General features: G+C 44.8%; 1 protein-coding gene and 1 long non-coding RNA gene across 3 annotated transcripts in view; both read left to right on the plus strand.

Annotated features, from left to right (window-relative positions):
- Positions 1 to 16,620, plus strand: part of LOC149450389 (uncharacterized) — a 489,998-nt gene that overhangs the window by 71,542 nt on the left and 401,836 nt on the right. The gene's annotated exons all lie outside the window — the stretch shown is intronic.
- LOC149450390 (E3 ubiquitin/ISG15 ligase TRIM25-like) lies at positions 5,449 to 13,761 on the plus strand. Of its 2 annotated transcripts, none has more exons than XM_089692077.1 (2): positions 5,449 to 6,118; positions 12,839 to 13,761. In XM_089692077.1, exons 1-2 carry the CDS (start codon positions 5,449 to 5,451, stop codon positions 13,759 to 13,761), a joined length of 1,593 nt encoding a protein of 530 aa, XP_089548203.1. The 2 variants fall into 2 exon arrangements, with proteins under 2 accessions (XP_089548203.1, XP_089548204.1); XM_089692078.1 differs by having other exon boundaries at positions 5,449 to 6,109.

Raw genomic sequence — 16,620 nt, forward strand, 5'->3', positions numbered from 1 at the left:
TAGGAGACACTGATAGGCAGCACTGACAGGTGGCTCTAATGGGCGGCACTGCTGGGCAGCACTGATGGGTGGCCCTGATGGGCACAGGTGGGTGGCACTGATGGGCAGAGGTGGGTGGCAAAGGTGTGTGACACTGCTAGGCACAGGTGGGTGGCACTGCTAGGCACAGGTGGGTGGAACTGCTAGGTGGCACTGCAGGGCACAGGTGGGAGGCACTGATGGGCACAGGTGGGTGGCACTGAATGGGTACAGGTGGGCGGCACTGATGGGTACAGGTGGGCAGCAATGCTGGGCACAGGTGGGTGGCACTGCTGGGCACTGATCATCAGGGCATTGATCATCAGTGCCCTGATGATCAGTGCCGATCACTTCTCTGACAATTGCCAGTTATCGGAAATACTTTCCTCACTCTGTGACAGCATGAGGAAAGTGCAGCCAATAACCGGCAACTGTATTTACCCGGTGATCTGCTGTGTCATTGGACACAGCTGATCACGTGGTAAAAGGACGCTGTGATTGGCTGTTTACCATATCCCGTGATCAGCTGTGTCTGTTAAACACAGAGATCACTGGCGGCGCCGGGTGCGCGCTGCTGAGGGCGCACAGAGGGCGTGTTCTGGAATGAAGTCCATGGACGTCGTCCCAGAACCAGACAACCACGCTGTAGCCCTCCTTCAGCTATAGTGCAGTAGGGAACTGATTAAGTTGCTGTCATTTCCAACATTACAATCTAAACACAACTCATAAAAGTAGGTTTTTAAATTAAAAAGTCTATTTAAACCAATAAATTAGGATTTTTATCTTGGAAATACACATTTAATTAAATGGTGGTAACAGGACCCTACTTTTTAGAGCGTATAAAAAGCTCAATCTCAGTGTTTTCTGATGATACAAAGCTAAGCAGGCAATAACCTCCCAGCAGGATGTAGGAACCTTACATGAAGACCTCCATAAAATAAAGGGGTGGCCAACTACACGGAAAATGAGGTTTAATGTTGAGAAATGTAAAGTAATGCACTTTGGGGTCCAAAAATATGAAAGCAAGTTACTCGCTGGGAGGAGAGCCATTGGGGGATTCCGGGATGGAAAAGGATCTGGGGGTCTTAGTAGATCACAGGCTCAGCAATGGCATGCAATGCCAAGCTGCAGCAAGCAAAGCCAGCAGAATATTAGCGTGCATTAAAATGGAATCTCCTCCAGAGATAGGACTATAATTCTACCACTTTATAAAACTCTGGTTTGGCCACATCTGGAGTGTGCCGTCCAGTTCTGGTCACCAGTCCTCAGGAAGGATGTGCTGGAACTGGAGAGAGTCCAGAGAAGGGAAGCAAAGCTAATAAGGGGACTGGAGGACCTCAATTATGAGGAACGACTATAAACACAAAATGTATTCTCCCTGAAGAAGAGACACTTGAGAGGAGATATGAGAGTGATATACAAATACCTCCATGGTGATGTAATGTACCTGATGGAGGAGCCTGGAGTGCGGGGGAAGGCCTCTCTTATAGCACCGGTTCAGGAGCCCCTGGTAAGGTGACAGGGAACCCCAGATCATGGGGTGGAAGGAGTGCCTGAAAGTCTCTCGCTGGTTGATGCTGATGTGTCATCAGGAGAGCAGGACCCCAGGACCGGATAGGCTGCAGATGACCTGGAACTGATGCTGACACAGGATGGCAGAGGCAGCTGAAGGACAGGCACAAGGCAGGATCAGACGGTCCGGGTCGGCAACTTGGAAGTAAATGAAGCGGCAGGCAGGAGCGTAGTCAGAAGTCAATACCCCCTGATGAAGCCACGTGACCGGTGGCGTAACGCGTAGGGGTGGGGCTGTAACGTCACTCGGAGAGAGCCGGATTATTACACAGACGGCAGGTGCATGACTCAATGGTCGGCGGAGGACACGCTACATATTGGATTGCCGCATACCGTCTTCACTATATGTGAGTGTACTACTTGGAAGGAATAAAGCAGTGTTTTAAAAAGATAAAACACTATGTCTGGCATTTTTTTCCTGCATGTGGAGAAACGTATGGAGAGGAGAGTATAGGGGTCTGTATCACTGTGAGGAGTGATTAACCCCAGAGAGGATAATCAGCTCTAAAGGATATTCCTGCTCCGTAATTTAAAGAGGAGAAAATTTTAACAAGCAGGTCCCAAAGGAGGTGGACCAAAAGTGTATATAGCCTAATTGCAGGCATATAAGGAGGTGAGCGTACATCTGCACTAATTGGAGGATTCACAAACACAATCACGGATTCACAATCAGTCACGGATTCAAGATTATTAGGACACAGAGTCACTTTATATATATTTCTTTGATTAATGGGACTATGCTTTTGCACTAAAAATTAATTAATTTATTTTATGAGTATTTATTCACGGTATTTTTTAATTTTTATATTTTGTCACTAATATTATGATTCACAATTAATTAGAATTTATTATATAATCACGAATATGGATTAATATTATGTTTTATATATATTAAGTTATTATTATATATGAATTTATGATTATTTATGTTTATGCAAATTTTTTTATATTTGAACATTAAGGAATATATTATTTATTTTGGCACTATAATTATATAAAAATATATTAATTAATAAGGAGCACAACACAAAATGATGAAATAGTCAGAAGTCAAGCCAGAGTCGGTAACAGCAGACGGTATATGACAGGAGGAGCAGGCAGAGACGTAATCCAAGAACAGGCCAAGGGTCGGTACAGGCAGCAATCAGAGCAGAATCAGGGGCAGACCGGGTCAGTAACAGAAGATCAGGCAGTAACTGGTATCAGGAACACAGGATTGCAATAGACCAAATGGCACTGACAGGCTGCAATAGTGCAATCCCTGTGGCACCAAAGCGAATTTGTGTTCGCATATGCGCATGTGTGATCCGCTCATGCACTGGTTTGTGCGCATGTCTGCGCATTTACAGAGTTCCTTAAATTCATGTGCCTGCACACACGGGGATTCCTTTCCTGACAGGAGATTCCAGGGTCATGGATAAGGGGGTACCACCAGTCCTCCTGTATGGGGCCCAGGTCAGACAGCTGGGTGAATCTGATGTGGGCAGGGAGAGCGTTCTGCACAATGGGGGGGCAATTCCTGGAATTGATCCCCTGAATGGCTCTCTCTGCAGCAGCTGAAAGCTGGCTTCCTCTCCTCTCCCTCCTGCCATTTTTCAGCCATAGCAGAGAGAGCCATACAGGGGATTGGTTTCAGTAAGTAACCCCCCCCCCCCCGCTGCACCCATCACCCTCACTGTGCACCACACCTTTCCCCCTGTTGCCCAAGCCCCCTTGTCTGCCCCACCCCCGCAGTGCTTCCTTCCTCTCCTTCCCACCAGCAGCTGCAAGCACACAATAGGATCTTCAAGGATGGAGAGTGGGGGAAGGGTAAATATGTCACATTTACCAGCCCCTTCCTTTCCTTAATGAACATAATGAAGCAATCGCACCAATCACTCACTGTGTTCATTCATAACTGAAACATAGAAAACTGTGGGGGGGGGTTTGGGGGGGGGGGCTGTCGGGCTGGCTGTATGGGGTTTCTACAGCAGCCCTGGGTGATTCCAGCAAACAGAGAAAACAATTCATTTTCCGGGGGGCTTAAGAAGACACGTGGCCCCTCCATGAAACTGGAGAAGTGGTTATACCTTAAACTGCAATGAGGGTTCTTTACTGGTAAAGCGGTAAGGATGTGGAACTCCCTTCCACAATCGGTGGTGTCAGTGGGAAGTATAGATAGTTTAAAAACCTATTAGATGGGTGAATGTAGTATAGAGGGATATGGGACATGATATGGACATACACACACGCATACATACCCACACAGGATGAACTGGATGGACTGGAGTCTTTATTCAACCTTACCATCTATGTAACTATGTAAACAAACTGCATTTTTTCTTATTGAGCAATGTTAGTTTAAAAATAAATCATGTTCCTGCACATGAAATGTGCGCCTTTTATGCTTCAATTTGTCCTGTTTAAAATGACACCAAAATTATGATTCTGTTACAAAGCATTGCAAAGTTATTAACAAATGAAATAAAGTTGTTGTTTTTTAATTGTGTGCTATTTTTAAATGGAAATATGTAAATATATGTTAAATGAGTAAAAAAAAAATTAACAAACAAAAGTTACCATATTAACAGTTAATTAACCAGTTAACGACCGCCCTCTAGCAGATATACTGCTACAGGGCTGCACCTGTGCACAGGATCACGTACAGTATATATATGTGATTTTGCATTTCCAGGTGCGGTAACACTGGGTGACACCCCCTCTGACGATCCCTGCAGAATGGATCAGATCTGCGGATTGAGCATAATGGATTGGACTCCGATCCATTATGCTCAATCCGCAGATCAGATCCATCCTGCGGGGATTGGCAGCTTTCTTTACAACATACCTTTTCGTGGAGCTGGTCCGGCATCACCCCGTATACGTTGCATGCCATTTTATTCACTAGGGTGTTTGCTTTAAAAAAAATATATAATATTTGGGGGTTAAAATTAATTTCCTAGCCAAAAATGCTGATTTGTTTCATGTGAACAAAAAGTGGCAGAAAAAGCTTGGTCTTAAGGTGGTTTGAAGAGTGAATGTGTGGCATAAACTTCTAATGCTGGGCATAAAATGCCCCCACCCCCCAAAACGACCCTTTTTTGCAAAGTAGACACCCCAAACTAAGTTTTTGGAAAATGAATAAAAAAATTTTTTACACAAAATTGTCACCTAAATGATTTATTGCTCACACAAGCCATGGATATTTGTGGAATTACTCCCTAAAATACATTCTGCTACTTCTCCCGAGTATGGGGGTACCACATGTGAGAGACGTTTTGGCAGTCTAGCCAAGTACAGGACCCCAAAATCCAATAAGCACCTTCAGGCTTTTAAAGGGCTTTATTTCCTCATTACTCTTCCTGACTACCTATCACAGTCTTGGAGGCCCTTGGATGTTCATACTCATGCGATCTGATTCAAGCAAATGCAATATATTCTGCCACCTGTTTTCGGGGTGTTGTTAACTTTTAATTGACACCTGCAGCAGACGCATGAACACAGTGGGATTGCTATGTGGTGGGGAAATGCAGCGATTCCTGTGCGTTTGTGTGTGAACTCAGCCTTAACCACAAAATACAACAAACAGAAACCTGCCAATAGCATTTCACGCTGCGGTATATAACCCAGTTTTATGTCTTGTCTGCAGATGCAATTTACAATTTAAAATCAATATGGTGTATAAAAAAAAACAGAGATCAGTTCAAAAATGTCGGAATATATCCCTTTAATTTATAAACATTTGCTTTATCCACAAACTTCCTGAAGATAAAACTACAACACCAGCTCAGCCCCGCCCTGTGCTGAGAAATGTGAGACGACCTTTAGATTTTCCGTGTCGGAGACTTTCACTTTCATTTCTCTCTTCTGCTGTCAGCGATGGCGTCTGCTGATCTGAGAGAGGAGCTGGACTGTTCCATCTGTCTGAACATTTATACTGATCCTGTAAACCTGAGATGTGGACACAACTTCTGCCGGGTCTGTATTGATCGATCGTTGGATACACAGGAGGGGTCTGGAGGTTATTCCTGTCCTCAGTGCAGAGAAGAGTTCCAGGATCGGCCTGCATTGCAGAGGAACATCACACTACGTAACATAGTGGAGACCTTCCGGTCTACTCAGCCAGATGAGAAGAAGACTGGAATCTTCTGTACGTACTGCATTCACTCTCCTGTACCCGCTGTTAGATCCTGTCTGATGTGTGAAGCTTCTCTGTGTGATAATCACCTGAGAATCCACAGCAAGTCACCAGAACACGTCCTAACTGACCCCACCACTTCCATGGAGAACAGAAAATGTGCCATCCATAGGAAACTCCTTGAATATTACTGTGCTGCAGATGCCGCCTGTATCTGTGTGTCCTGCAGTTTGGTTGGAGAACACCAGGGACACAAGGTGGAGACTCTGGATGAGGCTTCTGAGAAGAAGAAACAGAAACTGAGAAACTTTCTGCAGAAACTGATGACAGAGACAGAGAAGACGGAGAAAAGAGTCCAGAGTCTGCAGGAACGTAAGGGAAAAGTACAAGAAAAATCAGCTGGTCTAACAGGTCTAACAATTTATTTATAATTTTGTATTTATATTCTAATTTTTATATTTTTTTTTATTATTTTTTCCAATTTTTGAATTTTCCCAAATCCATCTCAGATTTTATGGTCCCTCTACCACAACATCGTAATCATATCTATGCATCATCCCCCCGCTGCTTCATAAATAATTAATAATTCCATTCTCCGTACCTACATTTATATATATATATATATTATTATTACCTTATTAATACCTTGTCATCCAGTCCTCATCATCTCTTCTCTACTTTTAACGCTCTACTTGCTCCACCTCCACCCCCACCCAGTACCTCACTCACTGCTCATGAGATTACAAATCATTTCAAAAACAAGATTGATGCAATTCGTAGGGGCATCACCACTGCACAGACATCCATCCCACTTAGCATACCTTATACTAAACCTCCCTCAAAACTTATCTCTTTTGACCTTGCTACTACCGAAGAGGTCACTAAGGTTTTCTCAGAAGCCGTTTCACTACCTGCCCCCTGGATCCTGTCCCCTCACAACTACTACGGTCACCCTCTTCTTCCATCCTATGCTCCCTCACTCACATCTTCAATCTCTCCCTCTCTACTGGTGCCTTCCCCTCCCCTCTAAAGCATGCGCACATCACTCCCATACTTAAAAAGCCCTCCCTGGACCCCACCAACCTGAACAACCTAAGACCCATCTCCCTGCTGCCATTTACCTCTAAACTCCTAGAACATTTAGTCTACAATCGCCTGAGCTCCCACCTCACTGACAACAACCTTCTCGACCCTTTACAGTCTGGCTTTCGCTCACTACACTCCATTGAAACCGCCCTACTAAACCTCACTAATGATCTACTAACTGCTAAAACCAATGGCCACTACTCCGTACTCATCCCAACCAATGGCCACTACTCCGTACTCATCCCAGCCAATGGCCACTACTCCGTACTCATCCCAACCAATGGCCACTACTCCGTACTCATCCCAACCAATGGCCACTACTCCGTACTCATCCCAACCAATGACCACTACTCCGTACTCATCCCAACCAATGACCACTACTCCGTACTCATCCCAACCAATGACCACTACTCCGTACTCATCCCAACCAATGACCACTACTCCGTACTCATCCCAACCAATGGCCACTACTCCGTACTCATCCCAACCAATGACCACTACTCCGTACTCATCCCAACCAATGACCACTACTCCGTACTCATCCCAACCAATGACCACTACTCCGTACTCATCCCAACCAATAGCCACTACTCCGTATTCTTACTACTTGACCTCTCTGCGGCTTTTGATACGGTTGACCATCCCCTCCTCGTAAAAAAAACTACACTCTCTTGGTCTCAGAGACTCTGCTCTCTCCTGGTTCTCCTCCTACCTATCGCAGCGCTTCTTCAGTGTTACCTATATAAAGCGGCCTCCTCCTCACTCCCTCTTTCTGTAGGGGTCGCTCAATGCTCTGTCATTGGACCCCTTCTCTTCTCCATCTACACCTCCTCTCTTGGTCACTTGATAAACTCCCATGGCTTTAAGTACCATCTCTATGTTGATGACACACAAATCTATCTTTCTACCCCTCACCTCACCCCTTCAGTCTCCTCTCGCATTACTAACCTACTAAGCGACATATCGGCATGGATGTCACTCCACTTCCTCAAACTCAATCTTTCCAAAACTGAGCTCTTAGTATTCCCTCCAGCCCGTGCCCCCTCCCCGGACTTCTCCATCAAGATCAGTAACACAATCATCAGTCCCTTCCCTCATGCCAGGGTACTAGGTGTAATCCTAGACTCCCATCTGTCCTTTCAGCCCCAAATCCAATCACTGTCCAAATCTTGGAGACTTCACCTCCGCAACATCTCCAAGATACGCCCGTTCCTAACCTCGGAAACCACTAAGCAACTTATTCACTCCCTTGTTATATCTCGCCTCGACTATTGTAACTCCCTCCTCATTGGCCGACCTCATCGCAGGCTATCCCCTCTTCAGTCTATAATGAATGCTGCTGCCAGACTCATCCACCTTACTAACCGTTCTGTATCTGCCACCCCTCTCTGCCAATCCCTCCACTGGCCTCCACTCAGTGTCCTCCACCCCTCTCTGCCAATCCCTCCACTGGCTTCCACTCAGTGTCCTCCACCCCTCTCTGCCAATCCCTCCACTGACCTCCACTCAGTGTCCTCCACCCCTCTCTGCCAATCCCTCCACTGACCTCCACTCAGTGTCCCCCACCCCTCTCTGCCAATCCCTCCACTGGCTTCCCATTACCCAACGGATAAAATTCAAAACATTAACAATAACATATAAAGCCATTTATAACTCTGCCCCAAATTACATCACCAATCTTGTCTCTAAATATCACACAAACCGCTCCTCGCAAGACCGCCTACTCTCTAGCTCCCTTGTCCCCTCCATGCTTGTCTCCAGGACTTCTCCAGAGCTTCCCCCATCCTCTGGAACTCTCTACCCCAATTTATCAGACTATCACCTACTCTGCTCACTTTTAGGCAATCTCTGAAAACCTCTCTCTTCAGGGAAGCCTATCCTGCCCTCAACTAATACTGGAATCTTCCACTTTTCCAACCAGTCCATACCCCACAGTTACTACCTTTTGTACCACTAGCCCCTCCCTCCTAGATTGTAAGATCCAAGGAGCAGGGCCCTCAAATCCCTCTTGTATTAAACTGTATTGTAGCTGTATTGTCTCCCATTATATTGTAAAGCGCTGAGCAAACTGTTGACACTATAAATCCTGTATAATAATAATACTTTTATTTTTATATTTGTAATATTGTCGTTATTCTACAGGTGAAACTCGAAAAATTAGAATATCGTGCAAAAGTTCATTTATTTCAGTAATGCAACTTATAATGTGAAACTAATATATGAGATAGACTCATTACATGCAAAGCAAGATAGTTCAAGCCGTGATTTGTCATCATTGTGATGATTATGACTTACAGCTCATGAAAACCCCAAATCCACAATCTCAGAAAATGAGAATATTGTGAAAAGGTGCAATATTCTCGGCTCAAAGTGTCCCACTCTAATCAGCTAATTAAGCCATAACACCTGCAAAGGGTTCCTGAGCCTTTACATGGTCTCTCAGTCTGGTTCAGTAGGAATCACAATCATGGGAAAGACTGCTGACCTGACAGTTGTGCAGAAAACCATCATTGACACCCTTCATAAGGAGGGAAAGCCTCAAAAGGGAATGGCAAAAGAAGTTGGATGTTCCCAAAGTGCTGTATCAAAGCACATTAATAGAAAGTTGTGTGGAAGGGAAAAGTGTGCAAGAAAAAGGTGCACAAGCAGCAGGGATGACCGCAGCCCGGAGAGGATTGTCAGGAAAAGGCCACTCAAAAGTGTTGGGGACTTTCATAAGGAGTGGACTGAGGCTGGAGTCAGTGCATCAAGAGTCACCACACACAGACGGATCCTGGACATGGGCTTCAAATGTCGTATTCCTCTTGTCAAGCCGCTCCTGACCAACAAACAACGTCAGAAGCGTCTTACCTGGGCTAAAGAAAAACAGGCCTGGTCTGTTGCTCAGTGGTCCAAAGTCCTCTTTTGTGATGAAAGCAACTTTTGCATCTCATTTGGAAACCAAAGACCCTGAGTATGGAGGAAGAATGGAGAGGCCCAAGGACCCCGAGTATGGAGGAAGAATGGAGAGGCACAAGGACCACGAGTATGGAGGAAGAATGGAGAGGCACAAGGACCCCAAGTATGGAGGAAGAATGGAGAGGCACACACTGCAAGATGCTTGAAGTCCAGTGTGAAGTTTCCACAGTGTGTGTTGATTTGGGGAGCCATGTCATCTGCTGGTGTTGGTCCACTGTGCTTCATTAAGTCCAGGGTCAACGCAACCGTCTACCAGGAGATTTTGGAGCACTTCATGCTTCCTTCCACAGACGAGCTTTATGGGGATGCTGACTTCATTTTCCAGCAGGACTTGGCACCTCCCACACTGCCAAAAGCACCAAAACCTGGTTCAATGACCGTGGGATTACTGTGCTTGATTGGCCAGCAAACTCACCTGACCTGAACCCCAGAGAGATTCTATGGGGAATTGCCAAGAGAAAGATGAGAGACATGAGACCGAACAATGCAGAAGAGCTGAAGGCCGCTATTGAAGCATCCTGGTCTTCCATAACACCTCAGCAGTGCCACAGGCTGATAGCTTCCATGCCAAGCCGCATTGAGGCAGTAATTGCTGCAAAATGGGCCCAAACCAAGTACTGAGTACATATGCATGCTTCTACTTTTCAGAGGTCCGATATAGTTCTATGTACAATCCGTGTTTTATTGATTGCATGGAAAATTCTCATTTTCTGAGATTGTGGATTTGGGGTTTTCATGAGCTGTAAGCCATAATTATCACAATGATGACAAATCACGGCTTGAACTATCTTGCTTTGCATGTAATGAGTCTATCTCATATATTAGTTTCACCTTTTAACCCCTTCCAGTCCGGACACTTTTACCTCCTTCCTGTCCAGGGCAATTTTCAGCTTTCGGCGCTATCACAGTTTGAATGACAATTGCGCGGTCATGCAACGCTGAACCCATGTGAATTTTTTACCATTTTTGTGAGACAGATAAAGCTTTATTTTGGTGGTATTTATTCACCACTGGGATTTTTATTTTTTTGCTATGTAAATGAAAATGTCCAAAAATTTTGAAAAGTGTTTTTCTTATAAAAATTTGCAAATAAATAATATTTCATAATAAATATTGCCCAACATTTATTCCACTATCTTTTTAGTAAAAAATAAATAAGCCAAATTAGTTTATAACCAAAAATTATAATTTTTAAACATTTTTTTTTACATTTTTATTTTATTTTTTTATTATTATTTGTTTTTTGTTTTTTTTTACATACTGTCACCTTAGCAGTACAGTGTCACCATGGTGACACTGTACTACTTGAGGGGGGTGATGAAGATTTTTTTTTTTTTTTACATTGATTGCTTTTACACCCATATAGGATGTAAAAGAAATAATTTCTCTTTCTCTCTGTCTGCATTCCTGCAGCCATTGAGAACTACTGAGTGAGCTGTGACTGGTCACAGCTGGTCACATGGTACAATGCTGTTGTGAATAGCCTTGTACCATGTGACCTCTGTGATCATTCACAGATTCACACGTAGTAAGCAATGATGTCACAAGTGACATCTTAATTACTAATTTGCATGTGATCACTGATTGGCCAATCAGTGATCACATGATCGGGCCCTCGTACAGAGGTCCCGTCCGATGATCGGAGTTTCACACAGTGGGCACCGGATCGTGGTGCTGCGTGCTCCCAGGGAGCGTGCACAAGCAGGGTGCGGGGAGGCCGTTTATAAACTACCACCCGACCCTGCAGTGCCACCATCCAGCTGTTTATATACAACGGCCGGACGGGAGGTGGTTAAGTTGCATTACTGAAATAAATTAACTTTTGCAAGATATTCTAATTTTTTTAGTTTCACCTGTATTTGATTATCATCATTACCGTTACCATGGTTATACTGCATTTTTTACTCACCTAATTATTTTATATACCACTGTTGCAAGGTGATCTTCACATCCTATGCCAATAGCTAAATTTATGAGCCATTTCACCAAGCATACACCATTGTGTGCAACATATCTAATTTTATATATATTTTTATTTTAATTCTTATTTTTTAATTTTCAATTAATTTTTATTAATTTTAATTTTTAATTTTTTTTTCAATTATTTACTTATTTTTCATTTTTATATTTCATTATTTTTTAAATGTTGTAATTTTTACAGTTTATTATTTTTTAATTTCCCAATATATATATTATATATATTTCATGTCTTTTAATTTTATTTATTTTTTTATTTTATAATTTTTTTAAATTTTTTGTGTATATATATTTTTTAATATATATATATATATATATATATATATATACATTTTATATATTTTATTTTTTACATATATATAATTACATTTGATTTTACATTATTATTTTTCATTTTGACCATTTCTATTTTTATTCACATTTTATAAATATTGATAACCAAATGTCTTTTCCTTTTTCTTTTCTTTTCATTTCCTCTGTTTTCCATTTTCCTGTTTCATTTTTTCCCATACCATTTTATTTTCATTATTAATAACTTCTTATTTTTTCATCCATTTACAATTTGAATTCTCTTCCCGTACTCTTTTAACCACACAGTGTCACCTTACAACAATGGTAGAATCACATTATTGCTGAAACAATTGGTTAATTAATTGCCAATCAGCCCCTCTGAGGATTAACTCCGTATATATACAACTATCGGACTCCCACTTCCCCCGGCTTGATAAAGGAGCGCACTTCCGCCTCTCCAGGCCAGCGCATGCTCCGAAACGCATCGCAGTGCACCTTGGGTAACTGACGTCATCACGCCCACATCATTGCTGCGTTCCAGCGTGCGTTCCACCCGGCTTTGAGGAGGACGTGCACGCCGGCCGGCTCCACAGCTGTCCCCCTCCAGCCACCACGCTGCTCCAGCGGAACGCTGACACATTGTTACCGATGACAGCTCAGTGACACCGATGACAACCCCCTCCTGTCCCATGTTACACCACACCACTTTATTTCATGCATTACTTGTACCTCATACATGGGAGGGTTCCTACTTCTCATCTTCATTAAAGTGTTATGCTGCACTTAGAGGCGCTTCTTCTCCTTCTCTCATCCTAACAGAGAGAGTCACTGCCCTGTTCATAGAGCTCAGGAGACAACTGGAGGACCTGGAGAAGAGAGTCCTGAGGGAGATCGCCAGCCAGGAAGAGCGGCTTTCATGTCCATTGTCTGAGATGATCCATCAACTGGAGATAAAGAAGAAGGATCTGTCCAGGAAGATGGGGGACATTGAGGAGCTGTGTAACATGACCGACCCCCTGACTGTCCTCCAGGAATCAGACACAGGGGACTTGTGTGATACTGAGGAGGGAGATGATGAGGACAGAGAGAGACATGATAGACTCCTCCATGATGGAGGGGATCTGGATGTGGCTGGAATCTCACACACATTACACACAGGGATATCTGATATGATAAAAGGGGGAAATGTATGCTTCAATATACAGGAAGCTTCAGACTTATTACTGGATGTGAACACAGCTCATAATAATCTACAGATATCAGATGACATGAAAACTGCATCCTGGTCAGATAGATGGCAGAATCGTCCAGAAACACCAGAGAGATTTCAGTCCTGGGAACAGGTATTAAGCAGTCGGAGTTTTTCCTCGGGGCGACATTACTGGGAAGTGGATGTCAGTGAGGGAGAAGATTGCAGAGTCGGGATGTGTTATCCCAGTATAGAGAGGGGAGGATGGCAGTCATGGATTGGAGACAATAACAAGTCCTGGTGTTTGTGGAAGTATTACAGTGAGTGTTATCTATCACATGATAATAAAACAATCCCCATATCTCCCGATACCCCCCCTGATAGAGTCAGGATCTATGTGGATTATGAGGCCGGGCAGCTGTCCTTTTATGATCTGTGTGACCCCATCAGACACCTCCACACCTTCACCACCACCTTCACTGAGCCCCTCCATGCCGGGTTATTGGTAAGAAAAGGTCGTATAAAGATCTCTGGGGGGTCAGGAGACGTGTAAAATGATCATATGACAGGAAATCTGACCTGAATCTGGTGAAATCTGCTGAGAAATGTGAATCTGGTTCATAGGATGACACCGTTTGTAGAGATAATATATTTCTTCAATCAGTAGATCTGGTAGATCTCAGCCGAGGAGAGTGTCCTCCATCACTTCCACACCCAACAAGGCAAGATTTGGGGGGGGGGGGGGTTATTTAGCATTAGGCTGACCACACACTATACAATCTGATTGTACAATAACCTTTAGATCTCCCATCAGCTGTGTAGTATACGGGTCTGCCTGATGTGACCCAATAAAGAGCTGATTCACACATGTGCGGTGCGGATTGAAGCTCAGGATTCACAGCTAATTGGCACAGTAGTTGTTCAGCGGTTCAGATCAGGTTTAAATCAGGTTTAGGAAAGGTTCAGGTCAGGATTTTATCCCGTTCACACATGTGCGGTTTACAAACGGTTCCCATAGAAGTCAGTAACCTGTAATCGGCACCTGAACCGGACCGCACTGCTCAGAAATCTCACATGCAGAGGCGGACTGACAACTCATGGGGCCCCCCGGGCAATAGGGGATCATGGGGCCCCTGTGTGCTTGCCCAAACTCAAAAGAGCATAGGCTTTTTTCATAAGAAAAAGGTACCAGGGGAATCTCATGGGGCCCTCTACTGACCCCAGGCCCTCGGGCAGTGCCCGAGTTTCCAAATGGTCAGTACGCCCCTGCTCACATGACTCCTTCTCACCGCCAGTGCAATGGACCTATCATTGGTGTCAGTGAGAGGAATAGTGTCCCATCATTGGTATCAGTGGGAGAAATAGTGTCCCATCATTGGTGTCAGTGGGAGAAATAGTGCCCCATCATTGGTGTCAATGGGAGGAATAGTGCCCCATCATTGGTGTCAGTGGGAGGAATAGTGCCCCATCATTGGTATCAGTGGGAGGAATAGTGTCCTGTCAGTGGGAGGAATAGTATCCCGTCTTTGGTGTCAGTGGGAGGAATAGTGCCCCGTCATTGGTGTCAGTGGGGGGGAATAGTGCCCCATCATTGGTGTCAGTGGGGGGGGGATAGTGTCCCAACATTGGTGTCAGTGGGTGGAATAGTGCCCCATCATTGGTGTCAGTGGTGGAAGGAATAGTGTTCCATCATTGGTGTCAGTGGGGGGAGGAATAGTGCCCCATTGTTGGTGTCAGTGGGGAGAGGAATAGTGCCCCATCGTTGGTGTCAGTGGGGGGGAGGAATAGTGCCCCATCGTTGGTGTCAGTGGGGGGGAGGAATAGTGCCCCATCGTTGGTGTCAGTGGGGGGAGGAATAGTGCCCCATCGTTGGTGTCAGTGGGGGGAGGAATAGTGTCCCATCATTGGTGTCAGTGGGGGGAGGAATAGTGCTTCATCGTTGGTGTCAGTGGGAGGAATAGTGCTTCATCATTGGTGTCAGTGAGGGGAGGAATAGTGTCCCATCATTGGTGTCAGTGAGGGGAGGAATAGTGCTTCATTGTTGGTGTCAGTGGGAGGAATAATGCCCCATCATTAGTTTCAGTGACACCAACGATGGGGTACTATTCCTCCCAATGACACTTACCTTGCTGACCCCTTTTCCAGCCTAGGTGCTGCTGCAGCCAGCATGCCTGGATGCAGCACCACCATCAGCACGGTACACTTACCGGGCGGTCAGCTATCCTGCTTCATTCACTCCGGGCGTTCCCTCACTCGATGTTTGCGGGGCCACTCGGCTCCACCTCCTCGCAGGTGACTGGCCGCCTGTGTGCCTTTCCTGAGCTACAGTTTTGGCGCCCAATCACCGGTGAGGAGGCGGAGCCGAGCTGCAGCGCGTACATCGAGTGATGGAGCGCCCAGAGAGAATGAAGGAGCAGCGCTTCCTGGACTGGATCATCGTGGGACTGGGACCAGAGCGAGGTAAGACACAGCAGCCCCCTGCCCGCCCCTGTACTTAGTGTCCCTTCCGTTGGAAGGGGGGGCAGCACAGCGCCACCCCCCCCCCCTAAAAAGTGCCGTCCTAGGCAAACGCCCCTGGGTTGGGGTTATTTAACTTTAGCTCCCGCCCCCTATTTTCTGAACTTTTGGACAAGCTGTATAAATTCTGCACTTTGAACAGATGTAGAGAAGAGAAGACTGCAGATACACAGGTACAACTTATGTTGGAGGATTTGTTTCCTCTCTGTGTATCTCCTGAGGCCAGTCACTGCACTGGGTATAGGTAAGGGTTTACAACCCCTTTGAAGATTTAATCATGAGTCGGTTTTATGGCCCTTTTACCCGTCTGACTGCTGAACAGCAGAGATTATGCTGGATGGTTATTCACTGTTATAAATAAGTCATCTAGAAAGGTGAAAATATTTTATTCTGTAAAGTGGTTATAAGGGAAGGACATTCTGTACCTCAAAGCCGTATTAAACCCAAAGGGAAACATTTGTTATATTGCAGCTTACCAATTCTTAGATGTGACGGCTGCATTAGTTTTATTTTTTAGGCTTTCTTTCCTCTATTTTTATCTGGTGATCCTGCCAGTATGTCTGTTGTTTTTCAAAGGAACAAGCTCTCTTCCAGTTATAGCGGTTACAGGGATGAGACAAACCATCTGCCAATGACAGGGGTGATTACTATACTCAGCTTTTATTTATGTAAAAACTTTATCCTAAAAGGGAAAGCATGTTTGGTGTAACTGCCTGGAGTTTGGCTTCAATTTGTTAGTGTATTTAAATCTGCTAGTCCATTTAACACTCCCCTCCCTCCAGACAGATAATGCTGCTGTCCAAAGCTGCCCCCGTGCTCCTTCCTCCAGAGTGGGGGCGATCTAATACAGGAGGTGTGTTACTGACCAGCAGTGCCGGGACAAGATCATCTAGAG

The sequence above is a fragment of the Staurois parvus genome, unplaced genomic scaffold (assembly GCF_062004578.1).
Source record: "Staurois parvus isolate SC_StPar_1 unplaced genomic scaffold, SC_StPar_1.0 ptg000575l, whole genome shotgun sequence".
In the NCBI taxonomy this organism is placed as follows: Eukaryota; Metazoa; Chordata; class Amphibia; order Anura; family Ranidae; genus Staurois; species Staurois parvus.